General features: G+C 44.4%; 1 protein-coding gene across 1 annotated transcript in view; it reads left to right on the plus strand.

The window, feature by feature from the left end:
* PITPNM3 (PITPNM family member 3) overlaps positions 1-25,694 on the plus strand; it is a 385,265-nt gene that overhangs the window by 61,620 nt on the left and 297,951 nt on the right. Inside the window, exon 2 of the mRNA XM_075014126.1 lies at positions 17,377-17,528. Coding sequence (XP_074870227.1) covers positions 17,377-17,528 — 152 coding nt within the window. The remainder of the gene's footprint in view (positions 1-17,376; positions 17,529-25,694) is intronic.

Consider the following 25,694-nt stretch of genomic DNA (forward strand, 5'->3'; position numbering starts at 1 on the left):
TGTGCTCTTACAGGAGGGACTTAGTCAGGTCTTTTTCTTTTTAAATTTTCCCTTAAAAATCAGACAGAAGAAGCAAATTAGAGATGAAACCAAAGCTGCAAATTCTGGATCTGTGGGTAAATGCCTCCCGCTTCCACTCTTCCTACATCTCCCATAGGGCTTGGGATGAGATCAGAACCAAGGCATCACTTCTGGCTTATTTCTAGAATGAAGTGTGATGACAACGAAGTTCTATTTACATCAAAAGTGCACAACTGCAAACACTGCATTTAGGCAGTGAAGGTAACTTCTGAAAGATGGTATCAGATTAGAGAAGTTAGAGTTATGAAAGGGTCTCCTCTGTTGACACAGTTAATCATATTTATTTCTCACAGGATTAATATTTGGGTCTGAATAACTAGTTAATTCTTTAAATGACCCAACAATTACTTAGGTTCACTAGTCACAGGGAAGTTCACTAAATCACCCTGATTGGGATATTTGAATGGAAAGGTTATTTTCTGTGGTTATTAATGAGAGCCAGAATTGAAAGATGCCTTATCAGGAGAGTTCTATTAATTGGTATTCATTACAATGTAGGTGCGAGTTGATATTCCTCAATATGAAACTAGGAAAAAGGAGCAACAGTTTGTTAAGAATTACTGCACAGGGTGTTTGAGATCCTATATTTTACCTACCCTGTTTATACCAGTATCTGTGGTAGCCCAGTGGGGGGCAAGTGCTGATTTTTTTTTTTTTTTTTTTATTTTATTTATTTTTTTTTAAACTGGTGGTCATTATATTTACTACCTCAAGAAATGGTTATTCAGGCAACTTAAATGGAGACACCAGTGTTGGTCCTATTGGAGCTCCAAATAGCCTACATGAGGGTGGGGAGGATGGGACAGCTTTCAGAATAATGGCAGGAAATAAGAAACAGGTGATGTTTGCTGACAACTTGTTAATTCGTATTGAAAGACTGAGCTTTGCTGCTGGGATAAACATATTGATATTAATCCACTTCAGGCCATTTCAAAAGCAGGAGACAATACTGGTGTTGGAAAGAACCCCAAGATGGCTAAAGACAGAAATTTTATATTCAGTCTGGTCTGTTAGTGTAAACAATACAACACAGTAGCAATGAAAGTGACTGACTGCTGCTTTCCTCTAAGAGCAATTGATTCTAGATCCCAGGCTTTCTCCTCTGGTCCCACACTTGTCACGCTGCTCTCCTATTTATAGCAGGAGAAAGGGTTATTGCGGCATGCTGTTCATGTTGATGAGCCAGATGGGTGGCTCTGGGAACAATTAATGGGATGAATTGCAGAAATGCACAGATACCGAAAAAGGCAGGAGGAGAGAGAAAATCTCTGTCTTGTTTCCATTTCTGAGTGGCTGAGCCAACATCTAATTATACTTTGGAGCTTGTGTCTTTGCAATGAAAAGGCACCACTTTATGATTATGCAAAGGTGGGGGTGTGGGTGAAAGACTGTTTTGAAGTGTTATCCCAGATGAACACTTTCACACTGGTAAACAATTTTGCTCTAAAGCCATGGTAATAAAGGCGAATGTTGAAAGAGGCAGCTGAGGAATTTAATGAGTTGACTTGGATCATTTTTCGCTCATATAAAAGCAAGGTAATGTTCTTCTCTGATGTGGCATTACCTTGCAATGCAAGAGCATAATGTAAGTAAAATGAATGATTTGTCTCTTTAATCTCAATACAACACTGTCCATTTGCAGAGCTCTTGACACAGAGCCTAATCCTGATAAATGCAAGGCCTGATCTTGCAAGCGTTTACCATCTGGCATTGGGTCAAATAGTCTCCAGGGGTAAACAGATGCAGCTCTGCTGACTTCAGTGGAGAGGTGCCAGCTTACACCAGTGTGGAAGTTGACCCAATGCTGGTAACTACTGCAAGATGAACCCCTCTAATCTGGCAACATCCATAATCCAGCATGATTTTAGTTAGCTGGACAACCAGTTATCATGGGTGTGGCCAAGTTTCCTGGGGTCCTGTAAATTTTGTTTACAGCCCGGAGTCCTGATTCTCAGTGTTCTGTGCAGTTATTTACCTGTAATTTACCCCTAAATGTCTTCTAAGAGCCTGGTAAGCACTGGAAGTGTTTGGTAATGTGCTAGACAATACTGATCTCCCATCCTCTGGCAAATTCTCTTGATCAGGTCCTGAGGGTAAGAGAGATTCAATGAGAGAGGTTCAACCTGTAATTCTTCTTTCTTATTCTTTTAAGTTGTTCTGTTACATACTAGCACCCAATGTGGTGCTAGGTGTTTGCAGGATTGGACCCCTTGATCCAGGTGTAGTAACTGTCTGAAGAGCTGAGGATGTGCTAGATTGGGGTGCACAAAGTAGGGGCAGGCCCCCCCACAGGAGGCATGAAATTTCATAAGGGGGTTGCAGAACGATTGGCCACTGGGTCTCAGACTCATCCATCTCATTAAAAATGTTGAAATATGTTGCCATTTTTGTGTATGCGTATTCACATTTATATACTGATTAATAACATTTTTACATTTACATGCTTATTTTCTTACTCATGCTAAAACTTTTCTTTATATGGCCATAACCGAAATTTCCATCAGTTTGGATTACGTTACACAGGTGGTGGCGGTAGGATGGGGGACGAAAAGCGGCGCCCAACGTAAAAAAGTTTGCTCATCCCTGTGCTAGACAAGACAATATGGACACGAGTTCAGGAAAAGGAAGGGCGTGAAGGTTTATCTGAGAGCACAGCTACACTAGAGTTTACAGTGGTGCAGCTGCAAGCTCTCTAACATAGCTGATCTAAACAGAAGGGAGAGAGCTCTCTTGTCAGCTTAACTCCTCCTATACCCACAAGTGATACACGGTAGCTCTGTCAGCAGGAGAGACTCTCCCGCTGACACACAGTGTTGTCCACGTCAGCATTTGTCAGTGCAACTTGTATTGCTCAAGAAGATACACTCCTCGCAGTGCCAAGATGAAGTGTAGTCTGGACGTGGCCTGAAAAGAAGTTAAGAGGTTCTTGGAAGGAATGAGTTAAATGTTGGGATCTGAAGGCTGCTGCTTTGTGGAGATGGGTGGGTAGTCCTGGGAGAATTCTGCATCTTTTTTGTATTTGTAATCATAGTAAAGGTGCAGAATTCCCCCGAGACCAGGATGTACATATGATACAGGAGGCTTAGCGGAGGTCATGGCTCGCATTGAATGGTGGGGGTGAGATGGAATGCTGAGAATGGGCAGGAACTTGCCATTCGTGCCTTTTTCAATAGAAAATACCATTTCCACAATCAGAGGGGGAGCAGACTTAGTCTCTATCTTCAAAAACAACAAGAAGTCCTGTGGCACCTTATAGACAAACAGATATTTTGGAGCATAAGCTTTCATAGGCAAAGACCCACTTCATCAGATGCAGTTGGTCTTTGCCCACCAAAGCTTTTGCTCCAAAATATCTGTTAATCTATAGGGTGTCACAGGACTTCTTGTTGATTTCCATGATCAAAATTTTCTGTGGTGAAAATTTCAATATGCCCAAGTATTTCAGTCTTTTTTTTGAGGGTGGGGGAATTAAGCTTTTGAGCTTGTAGTCTCTTGCACCTGCAGAAGACAGTCCAGTAAAAGCTATTACCTAACGTAACTTGTCTCGTTGATATCGTTGTGAGTTGGTTTGGCATTTGTCTGTTTGCGTGAGCTGCAATGGTAGCTCATAGGAATTTAGTCCTGGGGGAATTCTGCAGTTGTTATATTTGGAGCCATAGTAAAAGTGGAGATTTCTTCCAGGACTGGGAATTGTAGCTTGGGACCCTCTCCACCCTCCCTCCCCACCACTACATTCTCTTGTATAGAGCAGGCTCTGGGCTTTGGACTACATCTCCCAGGAAGCAGTGTTGTCTCTTCTAGTTGAACTGATGTAATGTATCATGGGGGCATGTGACCATGGTGCATCATGGGAAATGCAGTTGATCTGTAAAGCCAAGCCTATGAAGTTGTAGGTGCAGGCCTGCTGATTGCCATGGGGCCTGGTGATTCTGGAGCCTGAGGAGATTCAAAAGTACCTGGGGTTTCGACTGTCACTGCTGCTAATGCAGCAACAGCGGTCAGAGCTCGGGCCCTTTATGTTGCCACCAGATTGGTGATGCACACCCTCCGGGCAGCACTGAGGGCTGGCTGCTCCAGTCCTGCTCCATCCTCCCAAGGTCCTGCCACTTCTGGGAACCCGTAGACAGAGGCTCCCCATCTTGTCCAGGGGCCTGGCAAGTCTGGCAGCTCCCCTGTGTAGGTGTGGTGCTTTATGGCCCCAATCTAATTCCCTTCAGGTGCTGTGGCAGCTCAGGAAGATGGAGATGAATGTTAAACTCAGCCAAAATGAAGTATTTCAATTAATTCAGTAAATGAAACAAAATATTCACATTTGCGAATGCTGAAATGTTTTAGCTGGAATGAAATATACCAAGTGCTCTGGCTGCTTTTTTAATCATTGTTGATTTTTCTGTTCTATGCAAAATGTTGATGTTTTAACTTCTCGTCCTAGCTTAGAACCATTTAAAAAAATCAGAATTTCCTGTGGGAGGGAAATTTCCTATTTGAAGCAGATGTGGCTGGCTTATGGTACACTGAAAAGAAGAGTATTGCAAAGATTCAAATTTTGGGCATGGTTGGCTGGATCCTTGGGCAGGTTCAGGATTTTCTGGAGGCTTAAGTGTTTCTTACATCAACATGGAACATTCCCGTGTAGGCAATAAGATAAACTGCAGTAGTGCAGAATTTCCAGATCTGAAGAAGCGGGTCTGTCCCATGAAAGTTCATCAGCTAATAAATTATTTTGTTAATCTTTAATATGCTACAGGAGTGCTTTTTCATTTGGTGATGATACAGATGAACATGGCTACCTCTTCACAGTAGTGTTCTTAGAGATTCTGGTGTTCGAGTGAATGATAACACATTTTAAATTACATTTTAAATGTAAAGTTTTTACATTTAAAATTACATTTTAAATGTAAAAACTTTAAACAATCCTTATTCCAAAATGAAGAGGGAAAATAAATTGTCCTTGAGGCATTTTGCTGTACACTGCAGAGGAACTCAAAGCGAGTCATAAACATTTGTACTAATCAGATGTAGCACTCAATTAACTCCTGTGTTGGAGGTTTTCCAGTTTAATTTAAGGGGAGCATTGGAAATCTGGAAGCAACACTTCTGCGTAAATGGGTGCTGTTTAATAGGAAATGGCATTAGTATTCCTTGCGTTCTTGCATGTTAGTCTAAATTATCAAGGTGTTACTCCACGGGGGCCATTTTCATTAGCAATAATGGGGCACAATACGTTTGTGGATTACATTAAGAGCACGGCCTGTTGTGTTGCTCAAATGGGACTGATTGAAGCAACAGTAGTCCTATGAACAGTGACAGAGTGCATATGGTTTAGCTACAAGGTTAAATTTGCCTTTACAATTCATTAATTGCTGCTTTTTTCCACATTGTCAAGGTGAACCATAGGAAATATATTGGACTCTTCTGTGTCTAATTTCTGTGCTTTTGGTCAGATCATCTATTCCTCTGAGACCTGCACTTCTGCAGAGGTTGTCTTTTTATCATACTTTGCTAGAGAGTAGCAGGCTATGCTGAAGGAGTCTTTGGAGCACCCTCTTGTTATGGGTCTGCTGCAAAACGCTGTATTTTTAGGGGCATAGTGGTCCAGGACTTTTAGTGGTTAAACGTACCCTCATATCATAAAAATAGTCTGATATTTTTACATACTCTGAAGGACAAGTGACTGCTTCAAAGTATATTTTGAGAATCACCAGTGATAAAAACTATGTCTGAAGCAGATCCCAAATTCCAGCCCCCAGGGATACCAGAACAGTAGGGACACCTCTTTGCCCCCAGACTCTGCCCCTGCTGAGGAGCAGAGGTGGGGATGCCCTGGGAACTGCTGTGACCGCTCTGGGATGCAGGTGTGTAGGCTTCCCATTGAAGCAGTCTTATGCCAGGAGTCTAGCTTTCAGATCTGTTCCGGCTGCTTTGTGCCACATGCTGTCAGAAAGCTGACAGCCTCCGAGTCCCAGTGATGTAGACCAGTTTTATTCTAGCTTTGATGTCTTGCAAGATGTCGGATGTTTAAAAGCTCATTATTTTGATTAGGCATATCATATCCAGAGGGTGCTTATCAAATAACTATGTGGCCTGTGACCCAGCCTATGCAACCCTGCTGGCTAGATGCATAACTCAACAGCAGCCTTCTTTTGGCAAGAACCCTGGAGGTGTATTTCTCAGCCTTTGCAGTCTGGAAACTCCTTAGTCTAAACTCCTGTGGCCATCATCTGGGAAGTATGACCCTGAGGAACATAGCCTTGTATATGAGGTAGGTTTAATTGATTCAAACTCGCGGTAACAATCCCAGTCCCCTGTAGAATTGTCCTGAGAGGTTGGTGTAACAATAGCAAAATTTCACTCTGCTTCCTGATATGGTTTTCCCCCCTCAGTTAAAAATGTTTTTTCAAAATTTTCACCCATGGGGAAAGTAAGTGACTTCACACAGGTCTAAAACCAAACCCATATTAGCCGTGTCTACACGTGCACGCTACTTCGAAGTAGCGGCACTAACTTCGAAATAGCACCCGTCACGGCTACACGTGTTGGGCGCTATTTCGATGTTAACATCGAAGTTCAGCAGCGAGACGTCGAAGCCGCTAACCCCATGAGGGGATAGGAATAGCGCCCTACTTCGACGTTGAACGTCGAAGTAGGGACCGTGTAGTCGTTGTGCATCCCGCAACATCGAAATTGCGGGGTCCTCCATGGCGGCCATCAGCTGAGGGGTTGAGAGACGCTCTCTCTCCAGCCCCTGCGGGGCTCTATGGTCACCGTGTGCAGCAGCCCTTAGGCCAGGGCTTCTGGCTGCTGCTGCTGCAGCTGGGGATCCATGCTGCATGCGCAGGGTCTGCAACCAGTTGTCGGCTCTGTGGATCTTGTGTTGTTTAGTGCAACTGTGTCTGGGAGGGGCCCTTTAAGGGAGCGGCTTGCTGTTGAGTCCACCCTGTGACCTTGTCTGCAGCTGTGCCTGGCACCCTTATTTCGATGTGTGCTACTGTGGCGTGTAGACGTTCCTTTGCAGCACCTATTTCGATGTGGTGCCGCGCAACGTCGATGTTGAACGTCGACGTTGCCAGCCCTGGAGGACGTGTAGACGTTATTCATCGAAATAACCTATTTCGATGTAGCGTTCACGTGTAGACGTAGCCATTGAGGCATAACTGGGTGTGACTCACTGCTGTGGTGCCTCCTGCTGGTGCCTCAGGAATTAGCTCAATCCAGCCTCTAGGGTGCCCTGTCACATTCATGGTTACCCGTTTGTTCTCCACCACTCATTCAGACTCACATTCCTCCCAGACCACGCTGCCCTTCAGGGTACTGCTCCATGGCAGTGCCCCAAACTCTGGGGTTCACCCCTCCTAGGGAACCCCAAACCCCTGCTCCCACCTTGCCTCAGTGACCCACTGCATGTAATCATCTAGCCCCTTCCTCAGGGGCAAAGTGCAGTCTGAAATAGCCACTCAGCATTGGCAAGGGGGTGTGGACCTGTTGCCTTTTCCGATCCTGCAGCCTAGTGCCCCCAGGCCTTGTCTTGGGCCCTGCAGCTTGGAAGTAGGGTCAGGCCAGAGCTCCCCAGCTCTTCCTGCCTTTCCTCAGCCTTGCTCTGCCTCAGGAAGCCACTGTAGCTTCCCTGGCAGCCAGCTGGAGCAAGAGTCTTCAGTTCCCTTCTCCCAGAGCCCTTATTTATACAAGTATCATAGAGGTAGCCCTGTTAGTCTGTATCTTTGAGAACAACAAGAAGTCCTGTGGCACCTTATAGACTGACAGATATTTTGGAGCATAAGCTTTTGTGGGCAAAGACCCACTTCATCTGATGCATGAGTCATGCATCAAATGAAGCGGGTCTTTGCCCACAAAAGCTTATGCTCCAAAATATCTGTTAGTCTGTAAGGTGCCACAGAACTTCTTGTTCTCTTATTTATACAGTTGCAGCTGGGCGCTAATTGACAGCTGCTGACTCCAAGTCTCAGCCTTCTCTCAGGGCTGGGTTTAACCGTTTATCCTCCAGGAGCAGGATGACCAGCCTGCTACATGGGCCCATCATAAATACCAACCTGTGCCACTCTGTAGCTCCTTCTGTTTTGTGATTTTTATTGCAATTCTGCCTACAGATCCCAAATGAGGCTCCAAAAATTGTTGTCTTTAGCAGCGTGAGCATGCCTAACACAGAGACAGTTCCTGTCCCAGAGAACTCTGTCCAGACTTTACTAGTCTGTGGGGTGTTTACAGGAGGACAGGGGAATGATAGTCATATGTGGTTATTTAACTTGGCAGTTACGGGTGCTCCCGGAGGCTCAGGAAAATGTACCTTTCAACCTTTTTCTAATGAAAAAGCCAGGCTGATAGATTTCAAACTTAAGTCCAAAAAACCTGGCCAAGATTCAGCCCAGAGAGACTTGTTAAAGCCAAGTGATAAACCCCCAGCAGATAAAGGCTTGCAGTGGGAGTGCTGACACCACCAGGTGTGAATGAACTACCATAACAAACGTTTTCATTTAGAGCAAACATTTTAGCACCCTTAATTCCTGTGTGGACCTCGGTGAGAGGTTTACGCAGCTCCGATGCAGCTGCTTAATGTACGAGCAGTTGAGGTAACATCAGCCTCACCTTTCGGGCTGCAGAAGGAAGACTTGGCATTTTCTAGGAAAATTATCACAGTATCTCTTTTATATTTTATCCTTCAGTGTGAGATAACCAGAAAGTAAAATGTCTGTAGAGTTCTCCTTGTCAGACCAGGTTCTGTAATTGGAGCAGAAGTGTACATGGGAAATGCCTTTATTTCAACAGTGGGTTGTCAGCAATGTCCCCCCCTAATTTTTCCATTCACGTGAAGAATAAATTTTGCTGTATGCATGGAGGTCTGGATAGATGTGCGCCACCAGTAGAAATGCGTGATGCTGGCTGTGGGCACTCTGTGAAACAGCTGTGTGGTCCCTGAATTTCTCCTTCATGGCCAGCACAGGGAACACTGGAAGTCAGGTCTCGTGTCCGGGCCAGATTCTGCTATTTCCTCCACAGGCAATCGCATTGAAACCAATTGGTTCACCTGTACAGTAAGATGCTTCTCAGTAGAGCTGGGCAAATAGCCGTTTTTCCAGTTTGCAGGCAGTTCCGAAAACTGAAAGAAAAATCAGTTTGACCTAAACCATTTAAAAAAAATACAGAATTTTTAACAAGTTGGAAAAACATTAACAGACATTTCATTTCATTTCAGGTCAAATGAAACATTTGACTGCAGACAAAATTGTTTTTATTGCTCGGTCATTTTAATCTTTTATAAACAGAAGTAAAGGGAAATGAGTGGCAGTGTCCTCTTTTTTTCACCCCATAGCCTAGATGCTTTGTGCACTTACCTGGGATGTGAGAGACCCACCTTCAGATCCTTGCATCAGAGGAGGGATTTGGATCTGGGTCTTCCACATAGCAGGTGGGCACCCTAACTGCTGAACTAGCTATATAAAAAGTCCAGGAATGTCACTCTGCATCTCGTCTTGAAGTCTCCATTTTCTGTTGAGTCAGCAAGAAGCAAGTTACAAGAGGAATGAGAGAGCTTTGCTTGGAATAGCACCAGGATGAATCATTGGAGGGTTTCACGGTCTGTTATCCAGTTTTTAAGCTCTTTGACAGTTTTGAGTTGTTTACATAAATGACTACAAATTACACCCATGAGGCAGCATGAATTTTCAGTTACCGAGGCTACCATCATCTCCTCCTCCATTTTGTGGATGGCATTTGAGTGCCCTTGTAAATTTAACCTGAAAAAGGGTGTGTGTTCCAAATTATTCAGTGAATTCATTTCAGATTATTTCAGTCAACATGAAATCCACATTTTTTCAACACATAAAATTATTGAACTGAAAAGTTTTGCTCAGATTTACTACTCAGTACACAAAAGGGAATCAAAATCTGCCTTTTTGGTTTTACAAAACAAGTTTCCCAAAGCCCAAGCCTTTTAGAAAGGGTGTAATAATTTATGTTTTGTTTCACGGGGAACATGAGTTGAAAAACCAGTAAAAATTCCCCCTCAGAGATGTAAACCATAGTCTTGGGCTCCTTTACAGAGATACAAAAATAACTGTAATACATATAGCATGATGATATTAGGCAGTGTGTATCCGACAAAGCAGGTCTTTGCCCACGAAAGCTTATGCTCCAAAATATCTGTTAGTCTATAAGGTGCTGCAGGACCTCTTGTTGTCTTTGAAGATACAGACTAACTTGCCTACCTCTCTGATATTTGTGTTTTAACAGTTACATTGCATCCCCCAGGGACTGTCATTAAAGGCAACTGGAGGTTTTGTGAGGTGATGAAAATATTACAAACTAAAACAATGGAATTGTCAGCTCCACCGTCCCCTGTGCTTAATGGTCAAGTGTTCTGCCAGTCTTTTGAAATATACAAATACAGGTTTATAGTTATCACTGATAGAATTTATTATTCATACTTTTATAGCAAATGAAAGGGAGAGTGGATCATGAAAATTTTTGACTTCAAATAAGGCATTGCCAATGTGGAAAGCTTGAAAAACATTCATCTTGAGTGCTAGGTCTAAACTTTTCTTTCTGCTCTTGGCCTTTTGGCAAAATTCAGATTCTGGGTCAGAACTTTAGCACAAGCCCATTTCTCCAGTTATTGATAACATGGGTAAAGATTTCTTAATTGCTGGCAATAGACTACATCTTCCCCCAATGCACCATAAACAAAAACTCATGTGATGTAACCACCTCACCTCATTATCTTGCATCATGGGATGTGTTGTCAGACCAAAGAGTTCTGACTATAGACCAGACTTGATGTGACTTAAACCCTTGTACAGGTGGAGCACAGGTCATCTATAAGTGTCCTCCATTTTGCTCTGTTTTGGGATAAAACTTCCAGCTGACCGCAGGAGTTACCCCAGTTGTTGTCTTTCAGTCTCTATTGATCTTCTCCATGTTGTCCGACGTCTCCCTCTTTAGTGTTTTCCTTGTGGATTCTATTTGAGAGCTTGATAGACTGTGTTGGATGATGGTTTTCTGAGAGTGTGGCCTAGCCAGTCCTACTGTAGAACAGAATGGGAGCATAAACCACTCGAACTACAGCTCTCATGAGGCGCAGTGGCAGCATTTTCGAGCTGAAATATTTTTGGGTTTTGGCCCAAATGTGTGAGAGTCATTTGGGGCAAAAAGTTGAACTTTTCTGTTGTTAAAAACAAACCAGCAAACACAAAACCTTTTGTTAAAATTTTCTTTGTGGCTGGAGGTAGGAATGGATCCTGTTTTCTGGCCAGCTCCAATGCTTTTTACTTGATAGGCAACTTCCCGGTTGCCAGGGATTCTATCATGGCATTTGAATTCTCACTGGAGAGAGGGAGGTTTGTTGGCAGGTGGGAGAGATTCAGACACAGCCTCTCCAGAGTGGAGTGCTGCTGCACCACTCCTTTGATAGGTGAAGCATTTGTGTTAATTTGTGTTAATTATTTACTGACTGAGGGCGGGTCTGTACTACAAACTTCTCTTGGTACATCTGCATGCTGCTATAGCATGGTGGGTGAAGACACGGTAAGATGACAGGGAGCAGTAGATGTGTTGGTGGGGAAGCTCTCCTGCCAACATAGCCCTGTCTAAACAGGAGGATGAGGTCAGTAACTAAGAGCACTGTTTCAGGAGGGCAGGGTGGAGTGAGAGGGCAGGCAGCAGGTGTACATAGCAGAACAAGGTACAAACGTGGCACAGTCTAGACCATGGGTCTTCCCAATCCCCTGACTGTCCAGGAGTGAGGGGAAAGCACACAGCTTGTGTGTATACCTTTCACACCTTGCTGGTGAGGGGAGGGGGCAGAGGAGTGTTTCACAATCTGGGTACTTTCCTCTTGCTCCCTGATCTAGGATCGGGAAGAAGAGTGAGCAGCATCCTGGTACAGTTGGCTTCTGCCTCCCATTCCCTCCCAAAATGGCGCACTGGAGTATAACTCCTTGTGCAGGGTTGCGAATTTTTCACATCCCTAGTGACGTAGTTATGCCTAAGTATGTAGCATATATCCAGCCAGAAGGTACATCTACACCACAGGGAAGATCGACCCGGTCAGGGTTGATCTTCTGGAGCTCAGCTTGGTAGAGGCACATGAAATCCAACTATCTGGGGTCAGTCGATATTGCAGAGTCAATGGGAGAGTATATAGCTAGAATTACCGATCTGCGATCCATTTATCTGCCTACTGTAAACCAAACTTAAGAGTGATTGAAAGCCTGCTGTTGAATGACAACTTCCATAATACAGATGGAGGAAGATTCTGAGAATAGGATGGATGCAGAAGGTCACCAATGAGGAATTATGTAGAAAGGTACAGCCGAAAGAGAGTTTGCTGCAGAAGGTTATAAAATGGAAGCTACAACTATTTGGGCACGTCTGCAGAATGAAAGACGAGCAAAAAGTTAAGACCCTGGTATTCGGCATAATGGACGGTTCGAGCAGGAGAGGCAGACCCCACAGAGAATGGATCGACGATATAGTAGATTGGTGCAGAACTTGTCTACAGAAACTAAACCACTCTGCACTGGACAGGGAAAGATGAAAGGAAATAGTTAGAGAGGCATCAGACACCAACGAGCGCTGAGCCCACGGTTATTGATGATGATGATGATGATGAAGCCAGTTGAGCTCTGAGATGCAATCTCTTCCAAGTGCTCATCCTGGCATAACTCAATGCACTGAAAATTGTTTTGCCGTGGCTTGAAGGACATAGAGTGAGTGATGCAGTGCGCTATACTGCCACTTTTGCACTGTGCCTACTGTAGTTTTGAGATGTTCAGTTGTACGGACTTTTCAATTTTTATGACCCCTCCACCCCCGTACCTACTTAGCTTGTAAAATATGGGTTCAACTCTGTGAGTGAAGAAAAAGGGGAAAAATAGTGTTTAACATGTATACTACTATAAATTCCTTCCAACAGTCCTTGAAGTAAACTCTCAGCGAGAGTCCTGCAGTCAGATGACAATCGTAAATCATGCCTTTTGCCTCTTGCTTTGAAACACTTCTGTGTCAGGTCAGTAACGATGATGTTACTGACTTGCATTGAAGTGAAATGTAGAAAGGCCCTTTTCTGGCCAGGTTTGATAACAGCACAGAGGATTATTGATTCTGGCTACATCTACACTCAAGAGATCTTTCAAAAGAAGCCCTTCCAGAAAATTCTTTTGAAAGAAGCTCTTGCTCTTTCGAAAGAGCGTCCACGTGCGAAAAAGTGGAAATCAAAAGAGCGTCCACACAGCCCTCACTCTTTTGAAAGAACAGGCAGGCATTGAAAAAAATCGCCTCAGGAGAACTGCCCTTTTGAGAAAAGGGCCTGCGGAGCATCTACACATGTTTTCTTTCTAAAGAAGCTTTCAAAAGGAAGAGCGATTTTGAAAGAAGCACCCTGTTCTTTCGATTAACTTTCAAAAGAATGTTTTTTTTTTTTTTCTATGTGAACACTCAATTGGGTCTTCTGAAGGAGCCCCCTTCTTTTGAAAAATCTTTTGAAAGCACTGGCTAGTGTAGACACAGCCACAGAAATGAAGATAACTAAGAGTTTTAAGCTTTTAGCTGCTTAGGCCTTTGCTGAGTGAGTAGCTCTGCTCTTACCTTATCATGCGATGAAACAGATCTGGGTAACAGTGGATTTTGCTTGAGTCCAAAATCTTCAGCGTTAATAAGGGACATCAGTTGTCACTAATGAGTACCAGAAAGGTGATATGAGCTAGAAGATGGACAGAGTTCAGACCAAAAGCCAAATGCAGTGGTTGGCCCAATCTCTTGATCCAGGCCAATGCCAAAATGTGAAACGGGGAGAGGACTTGGTTGTACTCTTAAATCCCCACCACATTACTCAGACCAGGGAGCAGTGGGGGCAAAGAGGACAGCTGTCATGGGCCCCAGTAATTCAAAAGGGCCTGGGGCTCTTGACTGACTGTGCCTCTACTGCAGCAGCAATGACAATTGGAGCCTTTAAATTGCCGCTGGAGCCCCAGCGGCACAGTCTGGGCAGCACTGAGGGCTGGCAGGGAGAGGTGCAAGCGTGGCATGGTCTAGGCTAGAGGGCTGGGTCCACATGAGCCCCTTCTTTCCGAAAGGGCATGTTAATGAGCGGGTTCGAAAGATGCTAATGAGGCACTGCAATGAATATGCAGTGCCTCATTAGCATAATGGTAGCCACAGTGATTCGAAAGTGCACCTTTTCGAATGGCATGCTGCCCATGGAGACGGGACCTTCTGAAAGGAAACCCCCAGTTTTTGAAAGCCCTTCTTCCTAACACCAGCTGTGCACGGCTCCAGCCTTGGGCTGCTCAGCCGATTGTGTGCCACCCGCTGGGGAGATGACGCCTGGGGCTCTCTGCATGCTGAGCCACTGAGCTGCTGCATGACTCCCTGCTCTGCTGTACCCCTCCCAGTGCCTCACGTGAGCCTCTGCCCCCGGCATGCACCCACCTATAGCGCAGGGCACTCTGTTATTGGTGCAGTCCCGCCCCCCACCATGCCTGCGAAGAATGGAGTGCCCCAGCTCCAGTGCTTGGCTCAGGAAGTGGAGAGCACAAGGCCAGGCTGGCACCACACCTGCCCCTTGTGCAAGAGGGAGCAGTCACGTGGTGCTGCAGTTGGAGGTCCCCCTTATATAATCATAGAACAGTAGAGCTGGAAGAGACCTAAAAAAGCCATCAAGTCCAGCCCCCTGCTTTAGGCAGGACCAAACCCATCAGATCAGTTCAGCCCAGCCAGGGCTTTGTTGAGGCAAGACTTAAACACCTCCAGGGATGGAGACCCCACTACTTCCCTGGGCAGATCGTTCCAATGCTTCGCCACTCTCCTAGGGAAAAAGTTTTTCCTAATGTTCAACCTGGACCTTCCCAACCGCAACTTGAGACCTTTGTTCCATGTTCTGCCATCCGTGACCACTGTGAACAGCCTCTCTCCAGCCTCTTTGCAACCTCCCTTCAGTAAGTTGAAGGCTGTTATCAAGTCCCCGCTCAGTCTTCTCTTCTGCAGACTAAACAGTCCCAATTCCCTCAACCTTTCTTCATAAGTCATATGCTCCAGCCCCCTAATTATTTTGGTCGCCCTCTGCTGGACCCTCTCCAGCGTGTCCACATCTTTCCTATTATTGGGGGCCCAGAACTGGACACAGTACTCCAGATGCGGCCTCACCAAAGCTGAATAAAGAGGAACAGTCACTTCTCTGGATCTACTGGCAACGCTCCTCCTTGATGCAAGTTAATATGCCATTAGCCTTCTTGGCTACAACAGCACACTGTTGACTCATGTCCAGCTTCTCGTCCACTACAACTCCCAGGTCCTTTTCTGCAGAACTACTACCGAGCCAGTCAGACCCCAGCCTGTAACAATGCTTGGGATTCTTCCCACCCAAGTGCAGGACTCGGCACTTGTCCTTATTGAACCTCATCAGATTTCTTGCAGCCCAGTCTTCCAATTTGTCTAAGTCAGTCTGCACGCTGTCCCTACCCTCCAGCGTATCTACCTCTCCCCCTAGCTTAGTGTCATCTGCAAACTTCTTTGGACCCTGCTTCCTGCCCTGGCTGCTGGCCAAGACACAGCCTGGCTGCCACTACTGACTCCTCTGCAGCTCCCTGCCCTGCCACCACTGAAACAATAGAACTAAATTCAGTTGGTTTAATGGCTGGCAGGGCGGCGGGAGGAACTTAAGTGACTAAAGTTAAGTGACTAAAACTTAAGATACTGTTTTGATGTGCAAGTAGATTCTCATATAAAGATGAACTTAGGTCTAATAAAAAAAAGCATCACATGGCACTTTAAAGATTAACAAAATAATTTATTAGGTGATGAGCTTTTGTGGAAGAGACCCACTTGATCTGAAGAAGTTGGTTTGTTCCACAAAGGCTCATCACCTAATAGATTATTTTGTTAGTTTTTAAGTGCCACGTGACTGCTGGTGTGTTTTGTTAGAATTCAGACTAACATAGCTACCTTTCTGTTATTAGTTCTAAAATGTTAAAGATGGACTTTTTCCCTGGGCCCATCCCATTTGGTTTGAAGGCAGGGTGCAATTGTACGTTTTTTGTGATACTGGCTTTCATTTGCAAAAATAAAATACAGCCTAGGTATATGAATGCACTACATGGAATGAAAATTGTGACACTATTAGCTCAGGAAAACACTAGCCACGTTCTAGCTATCTCCATAGCTATGTATCTTTCTGCCTGGTTCAGTTCTTTATAGGCATTTTGCATATTCTGTTCTATAGCCTTGTCATATACAGGTACCACACACCATCACATATGTGGCATGCATGACACAAACAGCACCTATAGCTTCATGTTTTCCTATCAGTGTAAGGCTGTATAATGTTTCTGGTCTGAGCTATACTAACATGACAGTTAATTAGGTTTCCCAAATTGCTTTGGCCTTATCTTCGAATGTCAAGTTTCAATCAAAAGCTACAGGAACATTTATGTTAACAAGAAAGTAGCAAAGTTCTTTGATGATCATTTGGGGAAGCCACTTGGTGAAAAGGAATTAAGTAGCTGATATACAAATCTGCAGGCCAAACAGAAAGGTGCATCTTTGGAAGAGCTACAGATCACATTCTGTTTTGATGTGAGCTGCTCTGCTGTCCTTAGGACATGATTCTTTCAGCCTTGAGCAGTATTTTCACAGTTGGAGGGCAAGCTTGGAATGCAATGGGCCAACAAGTTCATCTGAGTGGAATTTTTCTTTGTCACTCCATTCAGTGAATACATAGCACGCTGAACTTGAATGAAGGGCTCGCTTTAAATGGGGTGACGATCCGTCCCATTTTTGGTGGGACGGTCCCATATTTGGGATGCCAAAAAGGTGTCCCTACTTATTTTAGAAAAGGGACTAACTGTCCCGAATTTTCTATCAGCAGCTGCACAGGCTGGAGAGCAGGGAGGCGCAGGTTAGCCTACTTTCCCCTTCCCCAGGGCTCAGGGAAGCAGGGTGAGCATGGGTGGCTGTCCCATCCCTGCTGCTTCCTTGGGGCTCCTGGGAACACTAGGGGCTGCCGTGGTTCAGGGAGGACAGGCGGCTGCTGCCTCCTTCCCAGCTCCCCAGGGCTTAGAGGAGCAGGGAGGAGCCACTCCTCTCCACATCTCCCTGTCCGATATTTGGGTCAGGGAGTTAGGTTGCCCTAGCTTTAACTGCTCTCATTCAGATGATTTTGCAGAGGGTATCATTTTGGTGCTATCCCACACGTATTGAGTGGCCCTCTTGTTTGGTTAAAAAATGTGAATTGCCCCCAAAATAGCACCTCACGCCATATACGAGGACTTCTGATTTTTTTTTCCGTAGCTCAGCAAGGAGGTCTTTCTTCCATTTTGTTCACGTGTCTCTCTCTTTATTTCCAGCTGGTTCACGCAGATGCAGCAGTGCTCAGTGGCACATGCAGAACATCATTAATGACTCTGTCGAGAGCTCAGATGATGAATTCTTCGATGCACGAGGTATGTAGAGTTTTCTTCCTCCCCCCCAGGAATTTACAGCAGTAACATGAGTAATGACATTTGGATTTGCTTTTTAATCTTCTACCTCCCAGGTCAAGTTTTTATTGACTTAAAAACTTCTCTCCTGCAAAGTCTTATGTATGTGCTTAAATTTCACATTGCGTGTATTTCTGTTGCCGTCAATGAGGCCACTTACTGCAGTGTATAAAGTGAAGCATGTACATGGGCCCTTGGCGGGACTGGAACTTAAAGCCAAATCCTGAGTGCCCTGATTATCGCCTATCAACTAATCATCCCTTCATTTCTCACCCATCCCCAGAGCATCAGAAGAGCTTGGCGCACACAGCTCCTAATGAAATCCATGGGAACTGCAAGTGCTCAGCACCTTTGAAAATCAGATCCTCCATCTTTACTTTGGCCAAACTTCCACTGATGTTGACTAGTTTTTTTAAATGAATGACAACTGAGTAAACAGAGCTTCAGGATGTGAAACACAATGAATGTGCTCAGCTGGATAATCTGAAGTGTCAGTTTCCTTCTCTAGCCTCCTCAGGCTCCTAAAGAGACCACAAACAGGCTTTCCTTTGAACTGTTGGGAATCATTAAGAAAGGAGTAGAAAATAAGAGAAAATATCTTGTCACCTCTATATAAATCCAAGGTATGCCCACATCTTGAATACTGCATGCAGATGTGGTCACCTTGGCTCAAACAAAGATATGTCAGCCTTTGAAAAAGTTCAGAAAAGGACAACAAAAATGATTAAGGGTATGGAATACGTGCCATATGAGAAGGGATTAATAAGACTGGGATTTTTCAGCTTGGAAAAGAGACTAAGGGGGTCTATAAAATGATGACTAATGTGGAAAAAGTGAATAAAGAGTTATTTACTACTTCCCATAACACAAGAATTAGCGGGGGTCAACAAATGACATTAATAGGCAGCAGGTTTAAAACTGACAAGGGGAAGTACTTATTCACACAATGCCCATCCAACCTGTGGAACTCCTTGCTGGAGGAGGTTGTGAAGACTAGGACTTTAACGTGGTTCAAAAAAGAGGTGGATACATTTATGGAGGATAGGTTGATCCATAGTTTTGAGGCAGGATAGGCAGGGTTGATGTCCCTAGCTTCTGTTTGCCAGAAGCTGGGAATGTGCGACAGTAGACGGATCATTTGATCATAACCTGTTCTGTTCATTTGCTCTGGGGCACCTGGCTTTGGCCACTGTGGGAAGACCGAATATTGGGCTAGATGGATCACTGATCTGCCACAGTATGACCTTCTTATGTTCTGGGATACTGGGCTGTCTTGTGTAACATGCTGAGGAGTTTTTGAATTGGGTCCAATGTGGTTTTGTGGACAGGAAATGGAAAGCCTAACAGCTAAACTGTAGGCTCTCCTTGGGCTTTTGTCCGTTTGCTTCTCCCTGAGGTAGAATAACCCCAGAGAAGATCATTGAGTAGGTCAGTATTGAGAAATCTACTTCTAACAGTTTTGTAATTTGGGCTGTTTAGGTGGAATAAGATTCTTTTATGCTCCAAAAGCTGAGGTAACCTCAAGTGGCCCCGGTACCTGAATTTGAGGAGTAAAATAAGCTTACTGAACTCTTTCTGTATTTGGAGCACATGGTGACACTAAAGGGCATAGCAATCTATCTGGTCAAAAACAAGAGCATTTTTTTTCCTCTAAGGTTGCTGACTTTGGTATGTGTGCGTACACATATGTATGCATGGGTTTGAAATAAAGAAGAAAAAATAACCTTGCAGGACAAAGCTAAAATGTTGAAGTCTCGTTTTGAGAGCTCATGAATTTTCCAGTGCCATTGCTTTGGGTAATGGTATATTCAGCAGGCTTCTTTTGATAACTTCTTTTTTGCAGAAGCATTCAGTGCTTAATGAAGAAAATGGATATTTTATTTCTAGTGGCTGAGATTGTTAAATTTCCCTGTCTGTTGATATTTATAGTACAGAGCTGACATTTTTTAAATGCTTGCACTCTCAGTTGGAACGTGGTTTCTTTCAAGCAGATAGAATTAATCTGTTGAACTTTCTGGGTTCTGGCCTCAGTAGTGTGTGAATATTGAATGTCTGCTGCTGCTGGATGGCTCTGTAAAAGGTAATTGGTGTTTTTTCAGTAGCATCCATGCATGCATGTTTGACTGCTTTGTCTGCTGTCTTGCAATGAAATGTCATAGTTTAGAATGTTGTTTTTTTTTTTTTTTTTTTATTGTTTTCCTTGGTGGGATTGTTGGAGAACCAGCCTGCAGTCATTAGAGAGTCTCCTGATGGGTTCCGAGTTTCAGTTAAAAATCAGCATGAAGGAGATATTTTGTCAGGTTTTTTTTGCTTGTTTGCCAAATGTGGAGGGAAAATGAAAAAGCTGATGAAGCAGGCCTCTGCCCCCAAAAGTTACTTTTCAATATATCTGTTAGTCTATAAGGTGCCACAGGACTTCTAGTTTTTTAAGATTATGATCCGATGCCCGTGTCCTAGAAGGCAGGAAATTCTGTGTGCACACGCCTGTAACTGAGAGGTCAGCTATTAAGAAATTAGTTTGTTTTCAAGCTCTCTCCTGCGGGAGGGTTAAGAGCTTGGGGTTACCTCACAGGAAGACTTCCAAAGTGTATCTTGGGTTCTCAAAGGGATTTTTGCACTTGGGTGGTGGCAGGATATCACCAAGGCATTTAGAGGCAGGGACTTTACAAGTTTTTCCAGGCCCCCGCCTTCTGCATTTGAAATGCCAGAGCGCAGATCAGCCTTTACAGGCCCTAAAAGCATGAAAGATCTCAGAACTTCTTGCAAGTAGCAATTTTCTTAGCCAGAGTGATTTTGCTAACTTGGGGAGAAAAAAAAAGTTTTTTTTTCCAACTGGAGTGATGATTTGGAGTACAGGGGGCTGATTTTTCAGCAGGACATGAGTAACATAGTGGATCAGACCTGTGGCAGCAACAATCATGTTTTAAACAAGATTGTTGCTAGAAAAATATTAGCCATCAAATGCCTGTACATGTCTGGCAGGGAAACCATGCTAACAATTGTGTTAACACATGAGTGAAAAAGAGTGCTGCAGGGCACTTGGATGGGAGGCTTGTAGAGCTTAGGCTCCTAGGATGGCTTTGAGGAGAAATAATTCCTAACAAATGCAGATTTCAGAGGGGAAAGTGTTTTCCCATAAGGAAATGGCAAACAATCAAAATGTGTATTTTAAACCTTACTCAAATATACATTTGAGATCTATTTTCTCAAGTATCTCAAATCTCTTAGGAGCTCACCAGCTCAGAGAAGGGGTAATTTCTTGGAACTGAGTAGTGTGCATGAAAAGATGTAGAAAGTAGAGTTTTATGAATGGACAGGGTAAGTGTCAAGTCAGATCATCAGCTGATATATATCAGCATATGTTTGTTGAAGTAGATGGTGATATGCCAGTTCAAACCAGCTGAGGACCAGACCTATACTGTTTAACTACATGTATTTTTTTTCCCCACTTATCAGTGAGGTGAGGGTAGAAGTACATGAATGAGCCTGGTTTTCTTCTTATGCTGATGCCACTCTAGCATTTTAAGGATAGACAAGTCCGATGGGAAGAATCACCAGGCTTCCCACATTCCTTTGCAATTAAAAATGACTTCACTTTCCCCGAAAGTGCAATTATCCCTTAGCACGTTTTGGCAGCGATGGGCTTGCCCTTAACAGGTCTCTCCTTTTGGAACACTGAAGCATAAACTTTATTTTCCAGTGGTTTCATTTTAAGTCTAAATAGGCTCAGCCCTGGAATGTGATACCAATTAAATAGAAGATAAATCACAGGTGTGAAGCTCAATCCATTTAGCAGTGGATATGGACATCTGAGATTGAATTTGAGATTCGATCTTTGCACAGTGCTTACATAATCCATATCTATTAAGTGCCATCAACCCAAGGAGCCCCGAGGCTGTCTGGAGTTGCAGTTGTAGTTGCAGATAAAAGTAAAAGACTGGCACAACCGAGAAGTTTCCATGCTACTATGTTGGAGCCAACTGCACTAGCATAAAACTATAGGAGGAAATAGGGCAGTTATTTAGAGTTAGAAATAAGGGAAAGCGTAAGATGTGTGAGGCACTTATTTGACTTTCCCTGGAACTACGTGATCTTATGCCAAATATACCCATACAGTTGCATTTAAAAGTTGTATTTCAAGGTTTAGATTTTTAAAACTCATGACAGGGGAGCATATATTTGTGTGTGTGTGGTGGGGCCATTGATTCACATGGAGATCAAATGAGTTCTTGATACCTCTTTAAAAATTCTTACTTTACTTCTGGCACTAAATGCATGTTATTTCCTCCCACCATTTTATGCTGATGCCATTGGCCCTAATGTAATGGTGCTGCTGCTTTTTCCGCATGTGTCAGTCTTGGATACTGTTATTCTGCAAACACAACTGCAGCTCCAGGTAGACTTGCTCTTGCTTAGGTTCATGATGCAGAAGCTAATCTCCATAGGTGACATTTTCTGTATCGTGTCCTTAGTGAGGCTCTTTCTCTCCATCTAGTGGATGGGCAGCTCTCACATGTGGGACTTTTAGCTTGAGTAGAAGGTGTTCATTGTTTCAGATCCAAAAGTCACTGGTTCATTCCCTGTGCTGACAACGCTTTAGGGGTGTCTTGGTGCTTGCATCATGCTCCTTAGCCAGTGGTCAGCAACCTGCAGCCCGCAGGCCACATGCAACCCATTGGGTCTCCACCTGTGGACCCCCAGGTGACCCTCTCACAGACTGGGACACTGGAGCCCTGCACTTCCTACACCTCCCTTTCTTCACCAGGGCTTTCAGAGCCATGAATTGCCTGAGTCATGCTGCATCCCTGCCCTTCCCAGAGCTGGAATCCAACAAATCAGCTGTTTGTGGTATTCCAGCTCTGGGAGGGAGGGGGAGGAGTGGTGGTGGAGACCGAGTCAAGCAATTAACATGCTTCAAAAGTGCTGGGTGGGTGCAGGAGGAGCCAGTAAGTATGGGACTCTGGTGCCCCAGTCCATGAGAGGCCATGGGGGAGGGGGTCAGCTGAGGGCCACAGATAAGGCCCCAGAGGGCCACAGACTGCTGCAGCCCACTGAAGTGAAGGAGGGCCACTCATGTGGCGCACCCACTATTCAGGGTTGCCCGTCCCTGTTTTTAGGTCTGTGGCTGTAATAATCTTTGTGTGGAATCAGTTGCTGAGCTTTCTCCATGCCTTTATGATCGTGGATACAAGCAAAGCTACTGCCTCATCCCATTGCTTCGAGGTCAGCAGTTGGTGCATCACCCAGTGACTGTCTCAAGAGGGGGCATGTCAATATACCTTTTGAAATGGGCCGATTTTAAAATACTTGGGAGATACTTAGACCCTGAAGTGATTGGCCCCAGAAGCACTTGTACACCCGGTTTGGTTTTAGCCACACAGTTACTTTTCACTGGCAATTTGAAAGGAGCTGGAAGGCCTGTTTGCACAGTAGTCCTGGACTGGAATTGCAGCATGTGTAAACACACCCTACCCGTGCATCCATGGTAGCATAAGCCTCTCCACACAGGCTGTACAACGCTGCCTGGGTCCTTCGGTAATTACTTGCTCAGCAAGCAAGCAAGCACTGAAGTCCATAGTGTTGAGACATCCTTGCTGTTGATATAAAGGTTGAATCTCTCTTGACCAGCATCCTTGGGACCTGACCTATGCTGAACCAGTGAATTTGCCAAACCACAGGAGGTCAATATGGCCTGGCAGCACTTCTGCTGCTCACTTGGCTCGTAGCAGACGTTTACAGGTAAATTACAGCTAAATAGCAACACAGAACACTGAGAGCCAGGACTGGTGGCTGTAAACAAAGCTTCTGGGTCCACAGGAAACCTGGCCACACCTGTGATAAGTGGTCATCCGGTTAACTAAAATCATACTGGGTAATGGATGTTGCCAGCCGAGAGAGTGCCGGATTAGAGCAAGAATATGTCTTCACTTGCACATCACTGCAAAAGGATCACCAGTAAGAACTGTCTGTCACTTGTGAGGGTGATTTTCTTTTTGCAGCGAAACTTCTGAGTTTTGCTGCAAAAAGTCATTGGCAGGTTTAGATGCTCTCATGGGCTTTGTTCAAAAAAGGGAATTTGCTGCTTTAAATGGCAAGTAGAGACATTCATGTCCTATGCTTCTATACCTTTCCGTGTTTAGAAGGATAATATCGAGTTGCATGTGTTTTTTTTTAAAAGAAAAATAATTCCTCAAATGTCTTGACTTGATTGCTTCTTGCAATAATAGCGGTGGCTGACAGATTATCTCCAAGAGATCTGACAAAGGAATATGTTGTAGTGAGATTGAAGTATCCAGAGGGTGAGAAAAGTAGTTAGAATTGCTCATGTATAGAACACACCCTTTCAGCTGGGAGCAGCATTCCAGCCCATTCTTCATGGCTGCTGGTGGCAGAAACCTATTTTTCAATTTTTTGGCCTCGGTGCAGAGCACAGAGGCAGAGAAGTGAATTAATGAAGAGTCCTTTCAAACACTATTGTGAGACTGCTAAAGCAATCCTGTGTGTATGGCAAGGTGTTAGAAACAGCAAAAAACATATATTTGTAAAGAAAGACGGCTCTTCACTTGTGGGGATTGCCTTTTATTGCCACACCCGCATTCCAACAAGGAAAAAAAGAAATGGTGATTTGCTGTTTGTACTGCAGCAGCTACTCCAGACTCTAGTCATAGACCAGACTTTCATTACAATCGGCTCTGTACAAACACCCTAGCAAAGAGCATACAGTCTAAGGCAACAATGGGCAACCTAGGCTGCATGAGCGGCCCTTTTCCGTCTTAATGGGTCGCAGTCGTGTCATAACCAAGATGGTTTCCTGGGACAGCGTAGTTTTGCTAACTGTGTACCTTGCATTAGTGGGGTGTGCAGAATGAACCATAGCAGCACGTTGATTGGATGCGGAGGGAGCATGCTGCTCATACAATGTTGTGTGTGATCAGCATGAGCCTCTCCTCACAAGCCTGTGCTTTACGTGCATGTCAATTTCGTAACACCGTTATGAAAAAAAAAAAGAACCAGACACCAACAGAATCTGGCAACCCTGCACACGAACAGTGGTAAATAAAGTATCTTGTAGGCTGCATGTAGAACCCTGCAGGGCCACATGTGGCCCTCCGGGCGTAGGTTACCCAACATGGGTCTAAGGTGACACAACTAATGAATGTGACATACAGATGGGGTAGCACAAGATACCATGCAACTAACATGGTCAGCATGAAAGGCAGTGGTGAACTTGCCAAAACACTGAGGCAAATAGAGAGAGATAGTACTGTGTGTGTGTGTGTGGGGGGGGGGGGGGGGGGGGGGCGGCACGTGGATAGTGACTGTGGTAAGGTGGGGGGAGGGAGATTTTCAAAGGAACGAATGGGAGTAAGTCACCCAGCTTTCCATGGGTGATGGGTGCCTAGCAGCCTGTGTATATCTCCCCTGGTGTGTGACCAGAAGGTATACAGAAAGACCTTATGTGGGTTTTTCCCCCACTTTTTTACAGCTCTAATCATCAAGGGGACGTCTACGCTACAGAGTTACTCCGGAATAGCTTATTCTGCAGTTGTTATTCCAAAATAATGCATCCATGCTATGGGGATTTGTGTCCACACACAATAGTGTCTATTTTGATTTGAGCCCCTGGAAGCAGAAAAAAGATAGGCACTTGCAACCTGTATTCTATGTCTACACAGCAGCATTATTTTGGAATAAGCTATTCTGGAATAGTTTATTTTGAAATAGTCCCTATTCCTGGTCTATATAGACACTATTCCGGAATATCTAATTCAGAATAGGTGCTATTCCTCGTACAATGAGGTTTACAGAGTTCAAAATAAGATGGCTGCTATTTTGAAATTACTTCAAAATAGTGGTTGTGCTGTGTAGACAGTCACCAAGCTATTTCAGAATAGCATCCGTTATTCCCAAATAACTTTGCTGTGTAGACACACCTCAACAGACTTCAGGGTAGCTCAGGTGAATACTGTGATGTCTGGCTGCTGTTACTCTCCTGCATTGTCTTCACTGGTTACAGTGCATACGGATGACAGGAGAGCAACATCCTCCATGGAGGTGGTTAGCACTTTGGCTCCGCCTCCCAGCGCACTTGTTAATGGTAGCGCAGATTACTTCTTGCCTACTGGAGCA

This window comes from Carettochelys insculpta, chromosome 19, assembly GCF_033958435.1.
Source record: "Carettochelys insculpta isolate YL-2023 chromosome 19, ASM3395843v1, whole genome shotgun sequence".
Lineage (NCBI taxonomy): Eukaryota > Metazoa > Chordata > Testudines > Carettochelyidae > Carettochelys > Carettochelys insculpta.